Source organism: Phascolarctos cinereus, unplaced genomic scaffold, assembly GCF_003287225.1.
Source record: "Phascolarctos cinereus isolate Bilbo 61053 unplaced genomic scaffold, phaCin_HiC Scaffold_9;HRSCAF=440, whole genome shotgun sequence".
In the NCBI taxonomy this organism is placed as follows: domain Eukaryota; kingdom Metazoa; phylum Chordata; class Mammalia; order Diprotodontia; family Phascolarctidae; genus Phascolarctos; species Phascolarctos cinereus.
The window spans coordinates 232,405,701-232,430,862 of record NW_027556402.1 but is presented as its reverse complement, the minus strand read 5'-3'; the positions used below and the strand labels follow the sequence as shown (position 1 = coordinate 232,430,862).

Below are 25,162 nucleotides of genomic sequence, written 5' to 3'. Positions count from 1 at the left end.
CAAGACCCTCCACCAGGTAGGTACATCTTTTTTTAAACAATACTACTGCACACTTAATAGACTACAATATAGTGTAAATTGTTCAGTCATGTCTGACTGTTTGTGATCCCATTTAGGGTTTTCCTGACAAAGATACTGGAGTGGTTTGCCATTTCCTTCTCCAGCTCATTTTTCAGATGAGGAAACTGAGTGAGGCAAACAGAGTGAAGTGACTTGCCCAGGGTCACACAGCTAGTAAGTCTCTGAGGCCAGACTTGAACTCAGGAAGATGAGTCAGGCCAAGCATGCTATTCCTGCACCACCTAGCTGGGAAAGCAAAAAATTCTTTTGACTTGCTTTTTTGCGATATTCACCTTATTATTGTGGTCTGAAACAATATCTCTGAAGTATGCCTGTATTTGTTTGCATGTTGTTTCCCCTATTAGACTGTAAGATTCTTGAGGGCAGGAACTGTACTTTGCCTTTCTGTATCTCCAGCACATAGCACACTGTAGGTGCTTAGTAAATGTTTGTTGATTGATTGCCCTCAATGGTAATATGGAAATTTGTTACGAGGGAAAGGTCAGGGGAAAAGATAAGTTGTTTGGGACGTGTTAAATTTGAGATGCCTACAGGACATGAAGTTTCAGATGGCCAAGAAACAGCTGGTGATGCGAGATGAGCTCAGGAGAGAGTCCAGGGGTAAATACGCAGAGCTGGGATTTGTCTACATAGCGACAATATTTGAACCTACGGGAGTTAAACAGTACAGTGTCAAGGGAGATCTCTGTTCAAAGGGATATGTGAAGAACTGCATCTTGGTTCCAGGGCCGTACCTGATTTTATGTGAGACTAAATGAATAATGACCTAATTACAAATTGGCCTATATTTTACTGCTGTCTTCTGCTGTCACACACACACACACACACACACACACACACACACACACACACACACACACACACACACACACACACACACCCTCTTTCAGTGGTTGTCACTGAGAGCCTTATTCTCTAGCACCAAGACCAAGAAAATACATTCATGCTTCAATTCATACCAGTCAAATGCATTATTCAGACTGGGAAATTCCCATTTACCCATTCAATTAGGGTCTGACAAAGCAGCATATTTGTCCATTTTATGCACTGTGTGGAGGTGAACGAGGTTGCTAAGATAGGCATTAATAATGACAACGCTTATCACTTTAATGGACTGTAACCATTTTGACACCGAAAATCTAGCCATACCAAATCCCTTCTACCCTAAATTTAGAAACTTGTAAAAGACTAATGATATTTAATCGAGTAAAATAACTTTACTGAAAGGTTGGGGTTTTTTTCCAACAAGTTTAAAGATTTCCAAAACAAATTCTTTGTAGTATTTTTTGAGAATCCTTTTCTACCCAAGCAGTTCTACATTTAAGTAGTTAATTCTTACCTGTTAACTCCTTGCCCTTCCATTTCTTCACCTCACCTAAGCTTAAGTCCACCACACTGCAAAGCATGATGAGGACAATCTATCTGAATTAGGGATTTAAAAGCCTGGTATATTTTCTATGGTTGGTGTCTGCAAGGCTCTTCAGAATATTAATCCATAGCACCACCTATCTTTCAAAAGAATGGTTCATTTTCAAGACAGAATCAAATCTGATGTCAAAAATGAGCTCATTCTTATTGTCTTGCAAAAAGTATCTACAACAGAAGACCTACCTAAATTGACACTGACATTTTGAATTGGATGTGAACTACTGATCTGAATCTGACCAAAATCTGTAAAGTGTAAGCTCTAATGGGGCAGACACTGTTTTTAACTCTTAAGTGCTTTATGTGGATCTCTAATAGGTACTTAAAAACTATTTGTTACATAAAGCCTCTCACTGGTGTAATTCACAGAGGTCCCGACATATGCCATTTCACATCTTCTCATATCTATCAGAAGGAGATAAGGGGCAGATGGCATCTTTCCCATTTCACATAAGAGCAAACTGAGGTACAACAGGGTTAGGTGTCTTATCTAAGTCACCAAATTCATGAGAGGATAAAATTGACTTCTCCTCATCCCCCAGGCCAGTGCTTAAGGATTTATGGCTGGCATCCCAGCTGACTCAGGCCTAAGAACTGGAAAAACAAATTATTTCATTGAAAATTGTCTGGAAAGTAATGAGTTAATCTAATTAGCATAAACTGCCTATTTTGTTATTTTCGGTTTCTGACAAATTAAAGATGTCTACAGAATCATGCTTCCAAGCATCTTGGGCTTCCCTTTCTTTAGTGCACTCTTTATATTCTATAATGTCTTAATTTATTCTTTTTACAAGAGTGTTCTTCTCCCCCTAAATGCCCTGTGCTGGGGGCCAGGGACCCTCTCTTATAAGTCTTAGAATCTGAGTGCTTGGTAGGATCTCATTAAGATTCTTATTAAGTGAATGGATGTTTTTACAACTCTCTTACTAAACTGTAAAACATTATAAGAGATACGCTACAGACTGTTTCTCTTGGGGATCCCTATCAAGGTAATACAAAAAGATCTTTGGAGATTTTTTTCTTTGTTACAATCTTGCAGCAACTCATTTAAATTATATGCTTCTTATGAGGGAGAGTCATTTTGGCCAACTACTGGGATGTATTTGAAACCTGGCCATAAATGGTGAATGACTTAATACTGATAACTTGGTAGAACAGGCATAGTCCTCACTCTTCTAATCTGTCCTGTTTTGTTAAAACCCACAATTTTATAATTCTTATCAGATGTTAAACTCATCTACAAAAACAGTCTGAGAGCCCTCTTCATTTTGTTCCTGCCTAGGAATGTTGAATGCCTAGTCCACCTCATGATGCCAATAACTTCTAACCTCCATTTTATACATGCATTTATTTTCCAAAAATATACTGGTTATTCAGTCAAGAACAATTCAAACACACAAAGTAATGTTTTGTGTTTAAAATGAAGAATCTTTTTAAAAAAACTTTGAGCGAGAGATTGTGGTGTATTTTAATATGTGGCGACTTAGCATCAGAGTAAGCACTTTAAGATTCATCCACTATTTCTAAGTTTCTACCAGAAGGTAAAGGTGTTCTAGCTATGGTTTTCCATCCAAACACATCTTGTGACTTTTTGGTCTTTGTTTAGTAGAAATATATCTTTTTCCCCCCTTTCTCAAGAAACTCACAGTTATCAATGTCAACACCAGAACAATAAAACTGATAGAAACCACCTTGGGAAAGGTATGGCTTTATATATAGAAATGACCTGACAATGTGGCCACAATCCATCAAGAGATGCAACCCTAATTGCCTGGTGGTTTGTCCTTAGCCAGAATGCTTCTCTCTGTATTAAATCGTTTAGGAATACTGCCAGAGCAGCCCTTGTAAAACTGAACCTCGGCTGTCAAATTGCTGAGCTATCTCAACCAAGACTGGCCCTGCTTTCAAGGTTAAAAGTTAGTCTCGGTCTTCCAATGTTTTCTTTTTTGGATATTCAGGCTCTCCGACATTCTCTGGACACCCTTCTAAACATATGATTTAAGTTACATCTAGTTAAGTAGAACCCTTTTGTACAGCACCAAAGTAGTTTTAAAAGAAGCCAAATAACTAGATGTGCTCTTCCTTTGATTAGTCTTTAAAATAGGTTATCTTTAAAACATAGAAATGAAGACAACAAAGTCCAGGTTCTTTCACCCCAAATAAATTAAATACTCTGTCCACCTTATACTAAACATTCAAATTGTTATCCTTACAGACCGCCACCTCTCTTTTAGTCACAGCCTGCACGATCAGCTGGTCATTTTGACACTAGTAGAGCCGGGCAGGATTCTCTAGGTTTGCTTTAAAACGTTCAAGAAACTTGGTAGCCAGTTCGTCGTCCACCACTCGGCTGTCACTGGACATGGAGACGGTCACAAGGTCGTGCTGCTGTAGCCTGACATTCCCTTCCTCATCTTCAGAGAGTCTCAGCTGAGGTCGGGATCGGCCCACAGCCAAAATGCAGGACTGAGGAGGATTGATCACAGCTCGAAACTCATCGACACCAAACATCCCCAAGTTAGAAACACTGCAAGAAAAATAAAAGGCATAAAGGCACTGAGCGGGAAAATCCTCAAGCAAATGACTTTTCTGACCATATAGCAAGAATGTGCTATTGAACCCTAAAGTAAACATTAATTTCAGATACCAAGAAACATACACCCAAACAAACATAACGGTTTTTGTGAACTCAATGACAACAGCAAAAAGGTCTGAAAAACTTAAGTGTTAACATTTTTCTCCAAGGTAAGGCCACAATTAGAAATAAGCGCATAGAATTGTTTGCCAGTCTTTTAAGATTATTTGCACATCTGACATAATTCCTTAATGGTCTTTCAGTTGCAAGCGGGAAAGGATCACGTTTTAGCTAAACTTTTTATCTCCCCCAGCACCAAGCAGAGAAGACAATTAAATACATTCTTGCTGAACTGAAGAAAACAAGTGTGTGTGTACTAATTTCTTATAAAAATAGCATGGTGCAGAATTTGGATTTTTTTTTTCAAATCATTGATATTTAGCAACAGCTATGTTACTTCCAGAGGTTCGGTTCCCATCCACATTCGTTTATAAGTACTAATGGGCTCTTACTAGCTTTCTTGCAACTTTTGGTGCTGTTTAGTTGTTTCAGTTGTATCCAATTCTTCGTGAGCCCTTTTGGGGTTTTCTTGGCAAAGATACTGGAGTGGTTTGCCATTTCCTTCTCCAGCTCATCTGACAAATGAGGAAACTGAGGTAAACAGGACAAAGTGACTTGCTGAGGGTCACACAGCTACTATATTCTGAGGCCAGATTTGAACTCAGGAAGATGAATCTTCCTGACTCCAGGCCTGGCACTCTATCCACTGAGCCACCCTGCTGCCTTTTTATTGTGACTAGGGGCTTAGAAAGGTACATTCTAACCAGTCAGAAGAATGTTTCCTTTCTATATTTCTGTTGCTTAAATATAGAGAAACATAAGGATGTTTAGGTAAATAAATAAAACAAATCTACACCAAGTATGTAAGTCTTAGGTGTAGCTGACAGTGATTATAATTAATGTTTCCACTTTACCTAAAAGACCCTCCTTGATATTCTTCTGGTAACAATTTTCCATCTCTTGCTTTCTTTGCCAGAGCCTTAAAAAAACAAAAATAAAATAAAATAAAATATTAGCACCAAAAATATTCCGGATAGTTACAATTGCCAACTGAAGATTCAGCCCACAAAAGGTATGCAATTTTGCTAATTAAGTCAGGTCGTTAATTTTTCATGATGTGCTATATATTTCTTAATTTAAACACAATTAGGAGGGAAAAAAAAAAGTAGAGCCTAGCAGATTTCCCAGACTAAAAAAGTGACTTTAAGAGCCTAAGGGCAACATTCCTTTCTGATGTTTTTTTTCTCCCTTTGTTTTAGCAGAGCTAGGATAACACTTCATATTTTTTAATTTCCAGTCCGATGTTACTTTAATTATGCTAAAGTGCCTCCCTGTTCCAGTGTTCTGCATATTATTATTTCCCATGATGTTTCAGTGTTGTTTATAAGCAAAGCAATTTCCTGTTTTGAATGCAAAATGTGTTCTTGTGAACAACAGCAGCCCCCTTAGAGACTCGACTCCAGTCCCCCTCCGTCACTTGCGGCCGCCATGACCTTGGCTCCTCGTCTCTCTGGGCCTCCATCTCCTAATCTGTAAAACGAGGGGGCTGGACCAGACAACCTCTGAAGTGCCTTCTGGCTCTAATGTTATCAAGTCTATGAAATCCCAGACATCATTTCAAGTTTATTTTTCGGTGTTGCCTTAAAATGTTGAAAAGGTGGGAGCGAAGAAAGAAAACCCCACCTTCAGAAGGGCGGCAGCTCTATTTCCTCCAGGCTTCCATTTCCTTTGCACTGAAAATTAGCGACATTCTTGGCTCCACATTTCCCAGTGTCTCAGACACAAGACACAGGGGCAGGGAGGCTGGTCCACAACCAACCTGACAGACATCAAATACTCAGCGGCCAAATTTTGGGAGGTGTGGAAGAGTGCAAAATTATCAATCACAGTTGAAAAGGTCTGGAGTTTAATTTACTGTAATTTATCATAAACAGAATGAACAGGATACCACAGATATTCACTAATTAACAAAAAGAAGCCACAGGTTATTTTTTTAAACTTAATCTCCCCTTCCCACCATCAACATGTCATCACGAATTGCTGCCAAACAAAACAAATCACAAATATATACTTGTTGCTTAACAAAGGTATTTGGATCTAAAACCTCAAATGAAAGGAGATGGGTTTAGACTTGAAATAGTCCTTGAAAATCAGGACAGAGAAAGACAAACTAGAAACATGTTTTCCCACCTTAGGCAAGAACACTAGTCACATGATTTGATCAAATATATCAAATGGACTTAACAAGGAATTTCTTTAACGGCGAATGATCTCATCTTTTCCTGACTACCATGAACAGACTACGAGGAACAGGAACTACTTAAGAGTCTGAAAGAAAGCAGCAGAATTCTCCGAGGATTTCAGTGGAGGCAGCCAGGGGCGCGGTGGATAAAGAGCCGGCCTTGGTGCCAGGGCATCACCTGACACACACCAGCTTCCACGACCCTGGGGCGTCTCTTCTTCACTTCGCAGGGCTCCAGACACGTGGAGGTGCTGGTCAGCATGGGGGGAGGGTCTGTCCTCCCCTGGAAGCTCCCCTATCAATGAGGTCCCCAGTCCAGGCCTTCTCCCTATACTTTTGCTCTCTCTGTAGTCAAGGGTCCTGAGTTCTGGAAAGCTCTGATTCACAGAGGGGTATCTAGCAGCATGGACTTATACTCCAAGGTGGTAGGCACTGAATACACATTTCCAGAAGAACACCGTGCTGATGGAATCAAGCAACAAGACAGCGTCAGCCGTACCTTTACAGAAAGAGCAATTTCCTGTATTCCTTTGGCAGCAGCATCTTTTAAGATGGGTGTAATGAGACCTCTGTCTGTTGCCACTGCGACCGAGATGTCAATGGAGGACAACTGTTTTGGGCCCTCTCCATCCCAACTCACATTCACATCTGGCATTTGCTGAAAGATAGAAGTAGAAGAATATTAAACAGAGTAAAGTTTGACAGCAGTGAATGACTCAAAAGACCCAAAATGCATGAAAACATTCTCCATGGCAATTAACCATGCCAGGCTGAGGCTCCTGACTTAAACGCATTAGATGAACACAAGAAAAATGGTGACAACATTTTCACTGTCTAACTGTATGACTGGAGGCCAGTCACGTCATCTCTGAGACTCAAATTTCCTTTTAAATGGGGATAACACTTTTACTAACCTCCAACTAGGCAGATATGTAAGAACAAAAAAACACATTTTTAATGGAAGATGGAGAATACTAGAATAAAATGGTAAAGTTATGCTATAAAAATGAATTTTATATGTCCATAAAGCAGAACTCATACTTAGGATGCAGAAAGCAAAATAAGCCTCCCTAGTTCATGAAAATGAATTAATGTAGATAATGTGAAAGTTTAACTAAAGAAAACTTTAAAAAATAAAGGAAAAAAAAACACTGCTGATGGATATCAGTTGGAAACCATCTAAGAAAACATTGACTTCTAAAAGCATTAATCTGTGTCACTGCTGTAAATTCTATCATTTTCAAAATTTGGCAGAATGCTTTGGTGGTAGGAGAAGCACCACCCCTGACTACACGCTGCTCTACTTGACGGGGCCCTGAAATGGGAATGGGAATGTCATCTAGCAATACATTTTATCTTTTTTTCTCATTGACGTGAAAAACTGTTTTTAAAAGAATACAGTATGGAAATGGGGCATTCTGCCTAAATCAGGGGTTCTTCACCTTTATCAGTGTGGTGAAACGATTTTATTGCCTACTTTTATAACAGGAGGAAATGCTAAATAAAAAGTATCATTGTTTTGCCCTGTTCAAGTTCACAAATGCTCTTTAGTCTCTCCACGGATGCGCTGGAAGTCTGGAAGCCCCAGGTCCAAACCAACCTGCTTTGATGCAAACTCCATTTCTTCAATGGCAGGGGAGGGATGAGGGTGGAGTAGGGGGTAGAGGGGGAAGAAAGAAGAGGAAAGAGGGAGGGAGGAGATGCTTCCAATGCTTCTAAGCTACTGCACTGGGCATGTTCATTCTATTCTATATACTCTCCTCATGCAATCTGATGGCCCCGGGATAGTAACAGGACACCATATTTCATTAGTCTTTGATTCTTCAGAATTGCTCTGAAACACATTAGCAGGACTAAAATAAAGCAGTGTATTTTATTTTATTGGGGGGAGGGCAATCAGGGTTAAGTGACTTGTCCAGGGTCACTCAGCTAGTAAGTGTCTGAGGCCAGATTTGAACTCAGGTACTCCTGATTCCAGAGCCAGTGTTCTATTCACTGTGCCACCTAGCTGCCTCAAGGAATATATTTTAAAAGGTTTGCCAGCACCCCCAATCCCCCGAACTGTTAACCCTTAGAATCACATACAAAACCAGCCCACATCACAAACACACATCTAAAGCAACGGGTGGTGGAGTCCCTTGACTCTAGGTTTGATTCTCAGCTCTGGATGACTTAGGCCAGTCAGTTCACTGTTCCAGAGATCACTCATAAAATGGCCAAGATCATCTCAAAGAGTCCTGCCAGTTCTAAATCTTAGGATCCTATTTAGGTTAAACATGGGTGAATGAAGTACTTCTAGCAGCTTATGCTCACAAAGACAGGAAGTCCAATGCTCTTCACCAGGGCAAATGGCACCCACCCCATCACATGATCCTCAGGCTTGAGGCGGCCCTTTGGGACTCCTCGGCTTCAAGGCTGACAGTGCTGTTTATTTTAACCAGGTTTCACATGTTTACAATTTTTTAGAAGAGAAGAGGACTTCTGCTTAGGATAGACGGAAAGAGATGTGAAAACTTCCTTAAGTCATTATATCCCTACTGAGCTCTAGAATACAATTTACAAACCTGAGTTTTAGGAAACGATTTAATTAGAAAATAATTATAAACTTGAACACCTTAAGTATAGCCAGTAACATATCGGTTTAAAATTATAACTCCTGAATTCTGCCCCTAGCTATACCAATGACTCACTAAATGACCTTTTATTTAGGATTATAATAATTCCCAATACACAATAGTTTAGTAAAAAGCTATTTAAACCAAAGTTACTATATAATCTTATTTCTGCCTTAGGTCAAAAGATCAAAGGAGTTTAAATCTAAAGTCATTCAAAGAGCAAATAAGAAATCAATTTGCAATCACTTTTATATCACCACTGTGCATAAAAATATCAAGCAAGAAAGTAGAAAACTAATCACATGGCCCAACTATTTATTATAGTCTCATAATTTATAGCACAAGCGTAGGGCATAATTACATGTTTAAAACCCACACATGAGAAAAAAGAACCGTGTCGTTAAATCTTCATAGAAGCATTCCTAAATTATAAACTTTCATTTCTTTTTCCGAGGTGAGGGTGGTAAGACAATTGTACTGTCTTACATTTAGATCTATTTTGAGAACTCTATTTATTACAATATCGGGAACTTTAAGCAGAGTTAAAATTGCTTGAAACCAAGCAAACGAGACTACAAATAAGCATGTGTCAATATAGGGAGTTACTTCTAAAGTACAAAATATCCAAAAGACATAAAAGTAAAGAAGTACTTTTCTATACAGTGCTATTAATAATACTTTTAACTTAAATTTATAAGATGGTTATAATAGATATTCCTTAAGAATAAGGCCGGGGGGGGGGGCAGGCAGCTAGGTAGCACAGTGGATAGAGCTCCAGCCTTGAAGTCAGGAGGACCTGAGTTCAAATCTGGTCTCAGACACACAATACACAACATGTACTAACTGTGTGACCCTGGGCAAGTCACTTAACCCCAACTGCCTAGCAAAAAGCAAAACAACAACAACAAAAAACCCCAAAAAGCAAGAATAAGGCCTGGGTATTTAAAGTTCATAACTGGAGTTGAGAAACAAAATGCTGGTTGACAGCAAGGAAAGTATAGTATAAGAATGAGATTTTCCATATTGGATTTAAGTAGTTGCTATTAATGAGTTGTTCAAAAAAATACTCTCAAGATATACCTCTGTTCTATTGGTTGAAAAGGAAGACAATTCCCAGAAAACCAAAAAGGCAAATGGAATAGAGTTTACTGGCTTTTTTTTTTTCAAATGCCCATCAGAACTAGCTAAGGAATGATTATATTCCAGTTCTAGGAAGTTAATTTACAGCGTGCTCTGTTAGATAATTTGAGTGGTAATCATTTCCCCCATAATGGTTAAAAGCACCTAGGGGCAGGTTAAATAAAAAAAGTCTATCTACAAGTTCTTAGGAGATATTTCTAGTCTTTAAATAGCTTTTCAAACTACTCCAGGAAAAATACGTACTTTTAACAAAATACAAATAGTGTTGTAAAATACCAAAATTGAAAGAAACATCTACTAGAATACGTTGGTCCCAAATGTAATCTCTTTATGTTGCTAGTAAAAGAAGAGTAAACACTAATATGTATTCAAGAACTTTTGGAGAACAAGGTTTTTTGGAAGATCATACAGATACCCACATGATAGCCTATATTCCTTCAGGAAACAAACAAAAAAGAATTCCAAGTATAAATATAACAAATAAGCATCATTATAAAAAAGCAGACAATGGGGAGAGAGTTTGAAACGGCTTAAAAAGGACTGGATGGAGGCTGTTAGTCCTAGCTCTACTATCTGTAAGACCCTGGACCACTTCTCCTTGGGGTTTGAAGCTATGACATTTAAGAAAATAGTGACTCTGACTTCCAAACTCCCTCCCCAACAAACCCTCGTGAAGGCAAACTTCGTTACACACGTGTGTATACTGCATGTGGGTTACACAAAGCACACTCCCCAGAAATGAAGCCAACAGATAAATCCCAGGTGTCTGGGCTTTGTTACTTACTTTAAGGGTTACAGCTATCGCCTTGATAATAAAATCATTTACTGATACTTTAATATCATCTGAAACAAAAAAGAATATTAAGATCAAGACCACTGCTTACATAACTTGAAGAAGTAATACAATTATGGCTCTCAACTTGACAATTATAAATTGTTTTCTTGTACTCTGATAACGTGTACTTGATAAAATAGAAATTCCATAAAGTGTGACACAGAATGGACAGAATATAACTTCCTAGGATGCAAATTAACATTAAGCTATATCTTGGTTATCACTTAGGAGAAAAAAAAAATAAGTGCCCAGCAAGCACACTTGTAACCAAATTCTTTCAGACGCTTCCATCAAAGACAAGAACTCATACGAGTCTGAGTGGGGTCCTAGAAGTACTATAGTTGACCACTAAAAGCCTACCTATGGAACAAACCAGGGAACAGAAAACAATGTCTGAAGAGATGAAGCAACATTGGCATAGGTCCTAGTGCAAGGAGGGTGTTTTTCTAATTTTATGGTGAAAACACAGAGATCCTTCCGGTGAACATAATGTCTCCTGACAAGGCTTTTTTGTTTAGGCCCATATAAAAACAGTCGTAAAAGCGGATCCCTGCTCACCTGTACAAGCTTTGTCTTTCCTTTTCCCAATGGGAAAGAGGACGGCAAACAAGGCAGGACTTCAAGGTGTTTCTGGGAAGTCTGACATCTAAGCAATGACCAAAGTGCAGCTCAGCGTCAACTGTGTGTCTTGGAAAGCAGCATTCTGCTGACTCTGTGCCCCACTGGACACCCCTGTTTCTACAGGGGGCAGGCGACCATAGGGAAAGCACAAGAACTTCCATTAGCTGCTCCTAGAGGGCCATGTAACTTCACAATGACCTTCCCAAGGTATCTCCTTCCCAAAGAGAGGTAGGAGATTTTTAACTGAGATGAGATGAATTCTCAGGAAGCTACACTGTGCCACCACTATTTCAGTAACTGCTAACTGTCATGGAATACAGTAAGCAGAGCTGGCTCTGGAATCAGGAAGAACTCGCTTCAAGGCCCCTCTCTGACACATGCTGTCTGTGTGGCCTTGGGAAGGTCATTTAACCTTCCAGTGTCTCGTCAAACAATTCTCTAAAACTTAAGCTGCAGAGAAGGTGCTGAACGGAACTGGGAGAGGAACCTCCTTACCCAGCACTTCCTAGACTAGCGAAGTCCTAAGCCCCAACAGAAAACAACCCTAATCTTTAGGCTTTAAAAAGGCAAACAGAAATATATCTCAGTGCTGATGAGCTTAAAAATCAACTGTGAAAGACTTGGCTATTATCAAGAAAATGATCCAAGACAATTCCAAAGGACTCATGATGAAAAATGCTAGACAGCTACCTTCAGAGACAGAGCTGATGGACTCAGAGTGTACATATTTTTTTCTTTTTCTTCCAGAATATGGCTGATGAGAAAACATGCTTTGTATGACTTCATTTGTATAATGAGTATCATATTTCTTGCCTTCTCAACAGAAGGGGGAAGGAGTATACATAGGGAGAGAATTTGGAACTGATAACAGAAGTTTAAAAAACAAACAAAACCCTACTATTTCTACTGGATCCAAGTCTTTATTTCTATCCTTTACACATATTCTATCACAAAATTTGTATGTGGCCAGGACTTATTCAAAGGCTCATCCTATTAACTTCTTGGTACATTTGCAGAGAAACAATAGAGACTTCCCAGGCAAATTTCCTAACACTAAGTTACTTTTTCCCAGTTTCCCCAAAACTAGCAATCCAAATATCCCACTACATGTCTAAGAAAATAGTTGTGAATGAAGCAAAGACTCACTAACTTTAAACAAAAATGAACAAATTCATATTTTAGAGAACCTAAAAAATACTGAGGGAACAAGACTATTAGAGATGATGAGCACAGAAATTCTACTCCTGTAACAGCAAAAAGTAAATAGCCACCATCAATCTCATAGGAAACTGCCATTTTAAAATGAAGTTCTATCAACAAGATTTCATAATTTCTACAACAATCTAAGCTTCAGTGTACATAGTTGTTTTTGGAAGATTCCTAGCTCCTAGAAAATGACAGTTTCTAAAATAATTTCTAATAATACTTCAAATTCATGTGGAAAAGGAAATAAACATTCACAGAGTGGGCTGCCTTGGGAGGTGGGGGGCTTCCCTTCATTCAAAGAGCTGGGAGGGCCCTCCAAAGTCACTTAATCCATGACTGCACCTCTTAGAGTACTACATAAATGTGAATAATGATTTTTAAAAAACTGAATAACTAAGAACTCAGCAAGTTTTCCCTAGCCACAATAAAATTTTCTGAGTAAAACTCAGAAAAAAAAGAAGGCACTTTTGACAGGCCCCTATTCTTTCAGAGCCATGAGTAGTCACTTTCATGAGTGTCATTTCCTGCACTGATTCCAACAGTTTTACATCTGGTTCTCTGAACCTTTAGCAGCTCTCAGGCTGACCTTATCAGTGACGCTGAAGATTCTTGCTCCAAACCCTACTTATAAAAAGTTTAACCTAGATCTTGATTATACTAGCTACTGGTGAGAATGAGACAATATTCCTAGAACTCAATTCTGCAGCAGATACCAAGTTTGTAGGAAAGCCCTCCCCTACCAGGTATTAACAGCTGCCACATGAGATATGCATAGTTAAGCAAAGGCCTTCATGAGGCTCTAAATTAGACCGCCCAACATACAACGAAAGCTTACAACAAAGACCACTCTCTACCACACCATAAGACTGCAGTATAAGCAAATTAGACAAGGAAATTTTTCCCTGAGACAAATACATTTTTTATTCAAGTTGGCATAATTACACAGATTATTTACAAATTGAAAATGCAAATGCTTCAAACCACCCTCTGCTTTTTCCTACTGCACCTATAATTCTCTTCAAATCCTTCTCTCTGGTTGTCACTTCTGCAAAATATAGAGATCTACTGTGTCCTAAAAATACACAGCTTTCTCTATTTACATAAAATTAGGTGAACTGAGTTAGGTGAATAATAGGATGCTTTGTAGTATCTAAAACACATGCAAGAAGTACACATCCCCACTGCAGAGCACAAACATTAAGTACCTATTTAGGTCACCTCAGTAAAACAAATTCAGGAATGGAGTTATCCATATATTTCCAGTTTATTTCTCTACCTTCCACCAAGAAAATTTGTCATCTTTGACCGAGTTTATTGCACTTTAGGAGCAGAGCCCCCTTGGCCAAAAGGATCACCCAACTTGGTCCCACTGACAGGCTGACAGATGTCCAGTTAGATGGCCCTTGGTCAGACAAACAAGGTATCATCAGCCTGCATGGTGAAGTCACAAACAGAGGACTTTTCATCAGGCCCTGGGGTCCTGCCCTTGACATGGACGAGTGATGTGACCACTGGCAGTCACCAACCCCCGAAAAGGCTCACTGCACTCATCACTAACAGGAAGAAAATGACACCGGCACATACTGCACAGAGCTGGTATGCTCTATGAAGGTGTGACTATTACTGTCACACACTCCCTACGAGCAGTTTTTAGAAGGCAGTCTTTAGTTCACTGCTGGCCCACTATGACTGGCTGCCATCACCACTGTGGTGCCCATGAAATCTGAGGGAAGGGGCAGGGAGGTACTTGACTGGATCAATACCGGCTCTCATTCTCTTCTTTCAAGGTTACGCTTTGTGTGTTCTTTGACTCAGTCTTCCCATAAGGTGCGAAAGCTTCTATTTCCCAGCCCAACTTCCTCCTTTCATACAGTAAACCACAAGCCCGTCAACAGCCTTATTTTTTTTTAAAGGATAGTTTTGAAGAAAGTGAACAATCAGAAAGGAAGGATCTAATGTAGTCAAAATGAATTCTAATCTGGTAGAAAAAAGAGAGCCACTTCTTTCTATACCCACCCAAAAATCCCCTTGCAGTCCTCCAACGTTCTTCAAGCCAATAACACAGCCGGGAGTTTTCTAACTGCTTTAAGACACCGAGATACCGAAGCTGGCTTTGTTTGGTTATTACACAAAAGACATTCACGAAGTCATAAAACTTCTTCAGCGAGAGTTCAGTAGTTCCCATTTGTTTATATAACCTTTTACTTATAGGAAGCTGGGAACAAAAATCCACTTCTGAAGTCTCTGTTCTTGCCTTACAACAAAAGGAATTCATAAAGATACTAAATAAGAAATATGAAGCCTGTGAATTTTCAAATTGCCTTTCTGAGATGGCAGGGACAGGCACTGCACGAAAAATGTTTAAGACGGCACCGGTGGGGAATCTGCAGCCTTCGAGCCACATGTGGCCTTCTGGGTCTTTAAGTAGAGCCTTTTGACTGAAACCAAACAAGATTTGTTCTGTAAAATTTGGAGTCAGTCAAAACACCGCAGTTAAGGACCTAGAAGGCCATGGGTTCCCCACCCCTGAGTACAGAACATTTGCAACTGGACTTGAAAAATGAAGAATAGCCTTTCCAATACACAGCAAGTTGACCAGACTTTTATTAAGAAAATAAGACAGTGTTCCAATAGTTTTATAAAGATTTATCAAATTAAACTGAACAACTGGGGCAGCTAGGTGGCGCAGTGGATAGAGCACCAGCTCTGAAATCAGGAGGACCTGAGTTCAAATCTGGCCTCAGACCAAACACTTGACACTTACTAGCTGTGTGACCCTGGGAAAGCCACTTAACCCCAATTGCCAAAAAAAGGAAAAAAAAATTAAACTGAACAAATCACTGCATAGCATGACTTGAATAGGATTAGTCCTTTATATGGAAAGCAATGATATAATAATGCCATTTTTTAAAAAAACGTCAAAGAGTAAACTCTTATAAGCTAGAAACTCTTACTCAGCCTGGGGGAATATGAATGAACATGAAGTACATTAATAATTATGTTATTATATATCATATATCATATAAGATAATTTTATATCAAATACAGTCTTACGATCAACAAATTATAAACATCTGTTCAAAGCAACTGATTAGCTCATATTCGAGCATTCCTAGAAACACTCAATTAGAGAATTCTCAGCTAGATCTGAGATCTCCTCCATTTAGATGTCCTTTCCAGTGACATGGCACATAGCCCATCCATGCCCAACCTTCCCGGGCTGGGTCTTCCTGCCACTCTTCTGACATATTCAAGATAGCAGAAGGGCACCAGGCTGTCCACCTGTCATACCTCGCACGTGCCATGTGGCCAGTTCACTTTTTTTTTTTTTTAACAGTCACACATTTTGCTGATGAACTTTTTTGAAGTTCCTCCTTGCTGGTTTTATGGCCGGTCACACCCACAATGGGCCTTTCTTCAATTGCCCTCTCTGTGATTTTCAATTCTCCTGAAGGTACGCTCTAATCCATGCAACAATTACAACTCAATAATGGTAGGAAGAAGCTGGACTCATGCTTCTGAGAGAAGTTTGGGGTTATTAAAGGATCTCTGCAATTTCCTGAAGGCAATCCAGCCCACTCTCCTGTTTCCCATTTAGTTCTGTGCCTAAATTGCTGGGCATGTCTGTCCCACATCAACACATCACGGACAAAGCTATATAGGTTGTCCATTCAGACAGGAAAGGACACGTTACTAATAGATGAGTCAGCATTGATCAGACTTTTGATGGCTTCCTTTCTTTTCTTTAATAGATGACGTGCCAACATACCAACTAACAATGTGAAGGGGTGATAATACGCTAATATAACCCACCTCTGAGCTCAAGGAGGACACATTGCATACGAAATAGCTTTCAAGTGAGACGATGACTGAATAAATTAAGGAAATAGATTCCTCTTTTCACATTATAGTTTTTTCATTTCATGCTCTTCACAAAATCCTCTTCTTTCTTGATGGACGCTTTCAGATCTGGAATGACCTCAGTAACCATCTTCTCCCCAAAAGAGGAGAGCTTGACGACATGCCACCCTCCTTCCTGTTCACTGCATCCACATTAAAGAAAACTAGTCTGGCACCAGCACAGGCCACTGAAGGGGAGCAGAACCTGCTGCAGGTGAGGATCCTTCCTACCACGATTTTCAGCTGATCTTCCAGAAAATCCACTGTCGGTGTGCACCGAGAGACTGGAGGATGACAGTCTTCCCTGCACAGCCACCAACGACAGGCACACTGACTCAAGCTGGATGGAAGCCCTCAGTTCTGTATGAAAAGCACTTGTTCTGATGATATCAATGTTGTTGGGGTTGCACACACCCTGTTTCTTTAAAACTTGAGATGACAGGGATGATAGAGTTGACCAGGTTTGCAAGATACAGACCATGGCTTCTGGGCAATGCTTTGCCCAGGCAGCAGCCAGCGTAGCAACAACTGTAGTGTTGCCATTGAACAGTCATCTTGAGTCGTCTCTGGCTTCCTGGAGCTCCTGCAGGAATCACGACGACTTCACAGCCTTTCAAGTAATCTGGCTCAGGTCCCATATAACCAACCTTTTACGGTAAGCTCTGGACTCAAGATGGCTCAGCTCAACCACTACACAAGGAGTGTGAGGATGTCAGAGAGTGATAGGAGACTCCACAAAGGGCTATTTTTCAGAAGCAGCGAAAGGGCTGTTCAATTGTTCTAGAAGCACCTAGCACAGCTACATTTGCATTATTCTGTGCAGAGGGGCTGAGGCCACGGGGGAGGACCAGCGCCGGGACAGCAGAAGAAGGACAACAGCATTAAGGGTTGGATAGAGGGTGTGGGAATAATGTGGTCCAGGAGGGCAGCCTGTGACTCCAATGACTTCCCATTGTCCCAGAGGTCCACAGACCTCTGATGTCTTTCAATGATGCTTTTTGAGGTCATTATTGAGGTCTTCAAGTAAATTGCTCTCCTACTTCTGCTCAATTTGCTCTGTATCAGTTCAAACAAGTTTTTCCTAAGTTTCTATGAATTCTTATTTCCAATGGAATATTATTGTACAGTAAGAAATTAAGTTCTCACATCACAATTTTTTCAACCATTCCAGAATTAATGGGATCTTACTTTCCTCCTTGTTCTTTACTATTACAAAAAGTATTGTTCTATTTTGCTTCTATGTGACCTTTCTTTCTTTGACTTTTTGAGGGTTATATACCTAGTAGTGCTATCAATGGGTCAAATGATCTATACACTTTCATGGCGTTTAAGAACAACTTGACCAATTGGCAGTTCTGCCAAGAGTCTATTCGTGTGTCTGTCTTCTCATAGCCTCTCCAACATTTTTTTCCTCTTCTATCACCTTTGCCAATCCAATGGATTATAAGGTGAAAATTGAGCTGTTTTCATTTGCATTTCTATTCTCAGTGCCTTATAGCATCCTTTCTTCATAAGGTGGCTGGTGACTTGCAAATCCTTCTTTGGAAAACTACCTATTCAGAGCTTTTTATTACTACACCATTTCATTCCCAAAAGGAAAATTTATAAGCAAGCAGTTATGGAGGGAAGTGGAATACAAGATGTCACCAAAGAAATGTAAGATTGGAAAAGAACAGGGGCTGGTCATGTGACAAGAGGAGGGTTCCGCTGATGGATGCTGTGAGCTCTACTTGTGCCTCTGCAACATAGGGAGAAACAAAGCAAGACCTCTGGCATGTTCAGTAGTCCCCCTGGCAAACTCATGGAAGTGAGACAGATGGACAGGCAGGTTAAGACAACTTCACTGGGACTTCTTTAAACTCAAGTCTCCTAGCCCCAGTTTATTGTGTGTAGTCTCACAACTGATACAATATCATCTTTTACTATGCTTTCCTGGAAATATTTTCAGCAGTGTTTCATAATTAGTATATTAAGCTGTTGTGTCCCTTGGCTGCCTATTATCTCTCCACTAGGCAAGGAAGTCAAGTGTTTGTTAACTCAGGAGGGTTTTTGTCACTTTGAGACTCATTACGGTAACTGATTTACAATGGTTAAATTTCCTTGTGAAATTATTAAAAATTACCTTCCTTCCATCCATTTCCCATTTTTCAATGTCAATAACTTGTTTTAACAGGCCAGATTTTTTCCTCGTTTTTATTTTTTTATTTAGATCTAACAAGTTCATCATCTGAGTATATACAAATACTTGATTCAGTAATTACTCCCATATCAGGAATGAGCTACTAATTGCCTGTTATATAAAATCAACCCTCTGTGTGTGTGTGTGTGTGTGTGTGTGTGTGTCTATGTGTGAAATTATTCTGTGCTCGCCACATCCTGGGTCTGTCACACACTTTCTCAACGAAAATTTTCATGATGCACAGGCATGAATTTTCTGTAAAGTCTAAAAAACCTTTAGTTCCTGATTAGTTATTCTTAAGCCATATTTTGTAATATACTTTTTGTAATTCTTACCCATCTGACACTTGCACTGAAGTCATCAAGGATCAAAGTACATGGAAGTATATTTGAACTCAGGAAGAGCTGAGTTCAAAACTGGCCTCGGACATTAGCTGTGTGACTGTGGGCAAGTCATTTCACCATGTTCTGCTTCAGTGTCCTCAACTATAAAATGCAGTTAATAACAGCAATTCTCCTAGGGTTGTTGTGAGGATAAAATGAGATGACATTTATACAATTCCTTCCTTTCTTCCTTCCTGTTGTTTCTGGTTTCCTCTGAACATACAATACAATGAATTATTTTAGCTGATTCTCCAAGAAGAACCTGTGAGCTATTTTGCTGTCTTTCCATTTTGCTGCAACTTCTTTTGTGTTCTGGTTCCACTCATAGTGAGACTGTTAAGACTTGGTATGATTCAGTTTCTACATTAGCCTGTCCTTCTGCTGGTCCCTGGACAAAGAATCACACATTTAGAGTACCAAGAGCTAAATTAATGTTTAAATGACCAATTAATAATAATGAATTAATGTCTCCAGATTATCTAAAACTGAGAGAATTTTTGCATCCTCTGCCTTGCTCTTTGCTAAAAAATATATTTCAAATAACTACAGCAAAATGAAGCATGATAAATGTGTAAGGGGGCAGGAGGAGAGAGCTGGGGTGGACTGGAGGTTAGAGAAAGCAACAATGAAAAGATAAGATATTCCAAGGTAAAAACTGTTCAAAAATTGACGCTCCTAATTATGACAATGAATTGTCTTCTGAATCAAAAAGGATTAAATCTTCTTCAATCTGGTTTTAGTTTTCATTATCTTTGAATTCCCTGAAAAACAGATAATCCATAGGAGCTTACTATGTGTTGCACTGATTTTTTAATATTACTTTTATATCGTGGCAGAGGAAGAAAGATGATAAATTGGAGAGAAGGAGAAAGCATCAAGTGATTTAAAGGTTCCAGAACCAGGGTAAGTTCCTTTCTCTAGAATCCAAGGATTTGATGTATTTCTTCCTCTAAGTGAGATAAAATGTCATGCAACTTCATTTATTTCTTAACTTTAATATAAATATAATTCCATCACCCAGAACACTGGAAAGAGTTGGGATATGAATTCAAATCCCACTCCAACATTCATTACCTCTGTGACTTGTGGCAAGACACTGAACCATCACGGGTTGCCATTTCTTCAAATGTAAACCAGGGGTTGTTCTTTCTAATTCTAAATCTATGGCGTTATGACTTCAAATCATCTTCTAAATGTTAAAGTTATATATGTATATATGACAGAGAATTTGAACTTCACAAATAATATGATTTCATAAGAGAGAAATTAGATATGCTCGCTGAATTACCCAAAGTCACTTTACTAACCTTTGATGAGACTTTGTCTTAGTTTTAAGACAGCTCCAAGATCACAGTCAGCAGTAGCATATGCATGAGGTATAGTACTTTTAGATTCAGTCAGCCTCTTGGCAATTACTCTTCTAACATTGCTGGCAGGGATTTCAGTGAATGTGCCCTGAAAATAAACAGTAATCTATCTGTTAAACCATGGGTGGCAGAAGAATGAAAAAGTACCCAACTGGGATCTTGTCCCATTTACCTTAACTTATAACATTAATTGAAAGTTAATGTAGAAAGTAGACCATTTAAGAGGGATGAGGTAACCTCTTGTTTCTATGAGAAAAAGTAGAAAGATATACAGTAGGCTAATAAAACAAATTAATAAAAATAAGAGAAAATGAATTGCATCTTAACTATGTACTAGCATGACCAGAATAGACAACAGGGAAAATCAAACTTGCAAGAAGTTAGTTTTGTATTACTGGACTGGAGATTACAAAGAATACGTGGAATTTCTGTGTCAAACAGGATTACAGTTCAGTGTGTCAATTTCTATGCAGAAAATAGCTTAAGACTTTTAAAAAACTGTATGCACTATATTATTATATAATTATTATTTAAAAAACTGATTTCTTTATAATTAATGCTTAAGAAACATACATGGCAACACAGTTAATTTCCATTTTGTAATATTTCAATCTGTTTTGGTTTTTAATTCTTCGTGGCACATCATTCCTAAAAATGCAAAATTTGCACAGAAGGTATTACCACTGCATTAGGCTGCCCTGGAGTAGAAACTGGTGGAATCATTGGCCTTGGATAAGATGGTGGCCCAGTAGCTGGAGGAGCTGGAGGAGCCTGAGGAGGTGAAGGCACTGCAGTTGTAGTAGAAGGTGCTGGAGAAGGTCTTGATTCAGCAAGTTTGCCTGATTTTTTTTGGTGCACAAGTTTAAGGGCATCTCTAGAGATAAGAGAGATTTCAAGGACACTTATTGGCAACAATGCATGGATAACATTTCACATAGGGGAAAAATTCTGACTAAAAGAACAGCTAAAGGTAATTATCAAAATACCTTTATTCCCTACCCCTCCCCCATTTCAAGGAATTGCACCTGTCCACTCTCCCTCTCCCAACTTGAAAAGTCCCTAATCTTTCCTCTAATTAGAAATCAAGATTACCTAATTTTGTATCCTGGTTAATTGTTGTCATTTAATTAACCGATCTTATTTAATTGTTTTTAATACAGAAAAGTTTGCTCTCCCTGTATTCGGGGTCCAGCCTTAACCTGAGAAGGTATATTTGTGATTTGTTATGCAATTGGCATGCACTGCTTAATAAATCGATATGCTCAGAAACTCAAACTTTTGTCTCCTCAGTCATTTCATCTTTCACCCCCACATATGTTTGCACTCAACATAAAGTTATAAAAGAGAATACTTCAATTCAGCATGATAACCTGCAATGCATAAGAAGGTTATTACATTAATCTTAATTACATATTTTATGATGTATATACTTTTACCAGATATTTAAGTTCTCAAGACATTTTAAGTCTGGAGTAGCTTTAGCACAAATCTTGATTTTTTTTTTAGCTGACATTAAAATGATTTCCAGTTGACTCGAGAAATTTAGTATATAAAACAAGACATATTTTTAAGTAGTCTACTGATGCTCTAGTAAGATGTGGGGTGGGGAGAAGAAAGACAAATAACTTATTCTGAGTTTCAGATGCTTTAGAAAGAATATGGACACACACAACTAAGTTTAAGAAATTCATATGAGTGTTTCCTTAACGCTTTTATTTTTTCTACTGTTTCAAAATCAGAAATGAATCACATGTAAAGATGAGAACATGGAGCTGCCTGAAAAATGAAACTACTATAATTTAAGAGGAGCTCTTGGGTTCCTAAATGACAAAAGACTGAAAACAAAATGTTCTGTCCCCCAAAATCCAAAATAGCTCATCTAAGGTGGAAGAGGGGGATAAATTGTGTTTGAGTAGAATAGGTTAGTTAAGCAGAGGTGAGTGTCAGGCACAACAGGATCTCAAAAAAAATTTAAAAGCCTAGCCAAGCTTAATTTTAAGAAATACAGCTCCTGACAAAGTTATTCTATATTTAACATATAAACAGAAAAAGTAACAGTTAATGGTTTTAAGTGCAGTATACTCAGAGTTCTTGGGTGTAGGGGAAAGAAAGTTTTACAGAACTTCCATTTCCATATTACTTCCACTTCCATTTCCAATATTTCATATTCAATTCAGAGTTGATTGACAATTTTTAAAATTAAAAATTAGACAATCTCTTGGTGGTTTATCAATTTAGTCCCATTCTCTCCATTAAGATTTTAGGATGTAGCAGCAGTTAGGCTAAAGAGTCCCTATGATGGATTTTGTATTTTGTCAAAGCAGTCATCAACATGATCAATGTTTTGAGATTTTTTTCCTTGTGTATACAGATTTGTGTTTTTATTTTTTCACATTAATTCCACAGAAGTCATACTCCAATGTTATCTCATGGCACAGAAGTCAGCCTAGATTCTTAAAAACCATGTCAGCAGGCTTCAAGATAACATGGCAGGATCATCAAAGCTAGAACGATTTCTTGTAGGGACCCTGTCTAAGGATGGAGTAAAAAGTGCTGACCAAAGGTGAAGAGATGGCTAAGACCAATAATTTAAAAGTTATATAGCAAAACGTGGTTTAAGATCAAGAAATGAAAGAGTACAAAGTCAAGTTAACTGGTCAGAAGGTTCAAGACAGTACTTCGTGAGTACCTTCTTCAATAAGATGGTAAAAAGCAAGGGACAAAGTCAACCTTCAGAAATGAACCGGATCCAAAACGACCACTTTAAATGACCAGTTGGCACTGTGAATGATGGTAACTCCAATCCAACTTAAAAAAAAAAAAAGAGTCTCCATCATAGGAGAGATGCAAAGATAAATAAGATAATGATTACCATCAAGGAGCTCTAATACCCATCTACTTGAGAGGATAACATGTATGCAAAGTATTACCAATCAAAATGCAGTTAAGTGCTATTTAGAATAACAGAGGGAGAAAAAAAATCACTTTTAACTTCTGAGCAAGGAATAGAGATCAAGGAAGTTTTCATGGAGGAAGTGACATTTGATCCTGCAATTAAAAGATGGGTTTCTACTTCAATACATGAGCTAGAAGGAAAAGGATATTCTAAGTATGATAGGCTAAGCACTGGGGATAAAAAGAAAAGCAACAATCCCTACCCTCAAGGAGCTCACAGTCAAACAGATGAGACAACAGGTGAACAACTATGTAGAAACAAGATATAACACAGGACAGATTGGAAATAATCAATAGAGGGAAAAGACTAGCATTAAAGGAGATTAGGAAAGGCTTCTTGCAAAAGATGACATTTTAACAGGTACTTTAAAGAAGCCAGGAAAAGCAGGAGGTGAAAATGAGGACAGAGAGCTGAGAGATGGAGTATCTTGTACAAGGCACAGAAAGGAGGCCAGTGTCACTGGACTGCAGATGATATAGGAGTGAGTAAACAGCAAAAAGACAGGAAGTGTGTGTGTGTGTGTGTGTAGGTTATGAAAAGCTTTAAATGCCAAACATGATTTTGTTTCATCTTGAAGGTGACAGGGAAGTATTATTGGAGTTTGATGAGGACAGGGCTTGGAGGTTACATGGAGCGTTTTATTACAGGGCCAGACTCACACTTTAGGAACTCACACTACACACTCTGACAACAGAATGCAGGGTGGAGTGGTGTGGGAAGAGACGTGAGACAGAAACCAATCACTAGACTACTGTGACAGTCTAAGCACAGGACTACTAGTGGTCATGTCAGACATGACGGGAGTATATAAGACATGTCAAGAAGGTATATACTACAAATCTGTAAACAGACTGAATAAGGAAGAAAGAGGGAGGGAACTGAAGTTAACACCTAGGCTGCAAGCCTGGGCAACTGGGAGGATGATGGTACTACTGACAGCAATGGAGAAGTAGGAAAGAGGAGAGTTTGTGGGGGAAAGGTGAGTTCGGAAATAATGATAAAGTGATTTATTTAGAGGACAGCAAACAGTTCACTTTGCCTAAAACATAGAGTACATGAGTGGGAGTAATGACAGCTTAAGGTACTAAATAAGTGGTTGCTGAATTGAATAAAGCACTTGAGTTTGCAAAATAGCTTCTACATTGTGAGATAGGTCTAGAACAGTAGGTAGGTGCCACACTATGGATGGGCTTTGAATGCCAGGCTAAGGTAAGTATATTTTATTTGGTTGGCAAGAAACAGTCGAGCTTGTTTTCTTAAGTGATGAGTGATATGAAATATCAATTCACCAGGAAGATTAATCTTTTAGTAGTGTAAAACATGACCTAAAAAGAGAAAACTACAGGCAGAGAATCTTGTTAGGAAGCCACTGCAATAGTCAGGTTAGGAGCAATCAGGGCCTGAAGGAGGGTGATAGCAGAACGAATAGTAAGGAGGTCAAAGTGACACAGCCTGGGGACTATCGGATATACACGGCAAGAATGGGTGGCTTTTAACCAGGTGTCTGAAAGAATCATGATGCCTGTCATAGAAATGGGAACATCTGGATGAGATGCAGTTTTAAGGAAAAAGATGAG

General features: G+C 38.9%; 1 protein-coding gene and 1 pseudogene across 1 annotated transcript in view; both read right to left on the bottom strand.

Annotated features, from left to right (window-relative positions):
* Window positions 1-1,167: 1,167 nt before the first annotated feature.
* Window positions 1,168-25,162, bottom strand: part of PDHX (pyruvate dehydrogenase complex component X) — a 68,551-nt gene continuing 44,556 nt past the window's right edge. The window contains exons 6-11 of the mRNA XM_020963840.2: window positions 21,311-21,503; window positions 20,570-20,717; window positions 10,923-10,981; window positions 6,883-7,041; window positions 5,056-5,120; window positions 1,168-4,033 (exon numbers count right to left, since the gene is read on the bottom strand). Coding sequence (XP_020819499.1) covers window positions 3,775-4,033; window positions 5,056-5,120; window positions 6,883-7,041; window positions 10,923-10,981; window positions 20,570-20,717; window positions 21,311-21,503 — 883 coding nt within the window. The 3' untranslated portion in view covers window positions 1,168-3,774. The remainder of the gene's footprint in view (window positions 4,034-5,055; window positions 5,121-6,882; window positions 7,042-10,922; window positions 10,982-20,569; window positions 20,718-21,310; window positions 21,504-25,162) is intronic.
* Window positions 13,638-17,575, bottom strand: LOC144455335 (malate dehydrogenase, mitochondrial pseudogene; annotated as a pseudogene).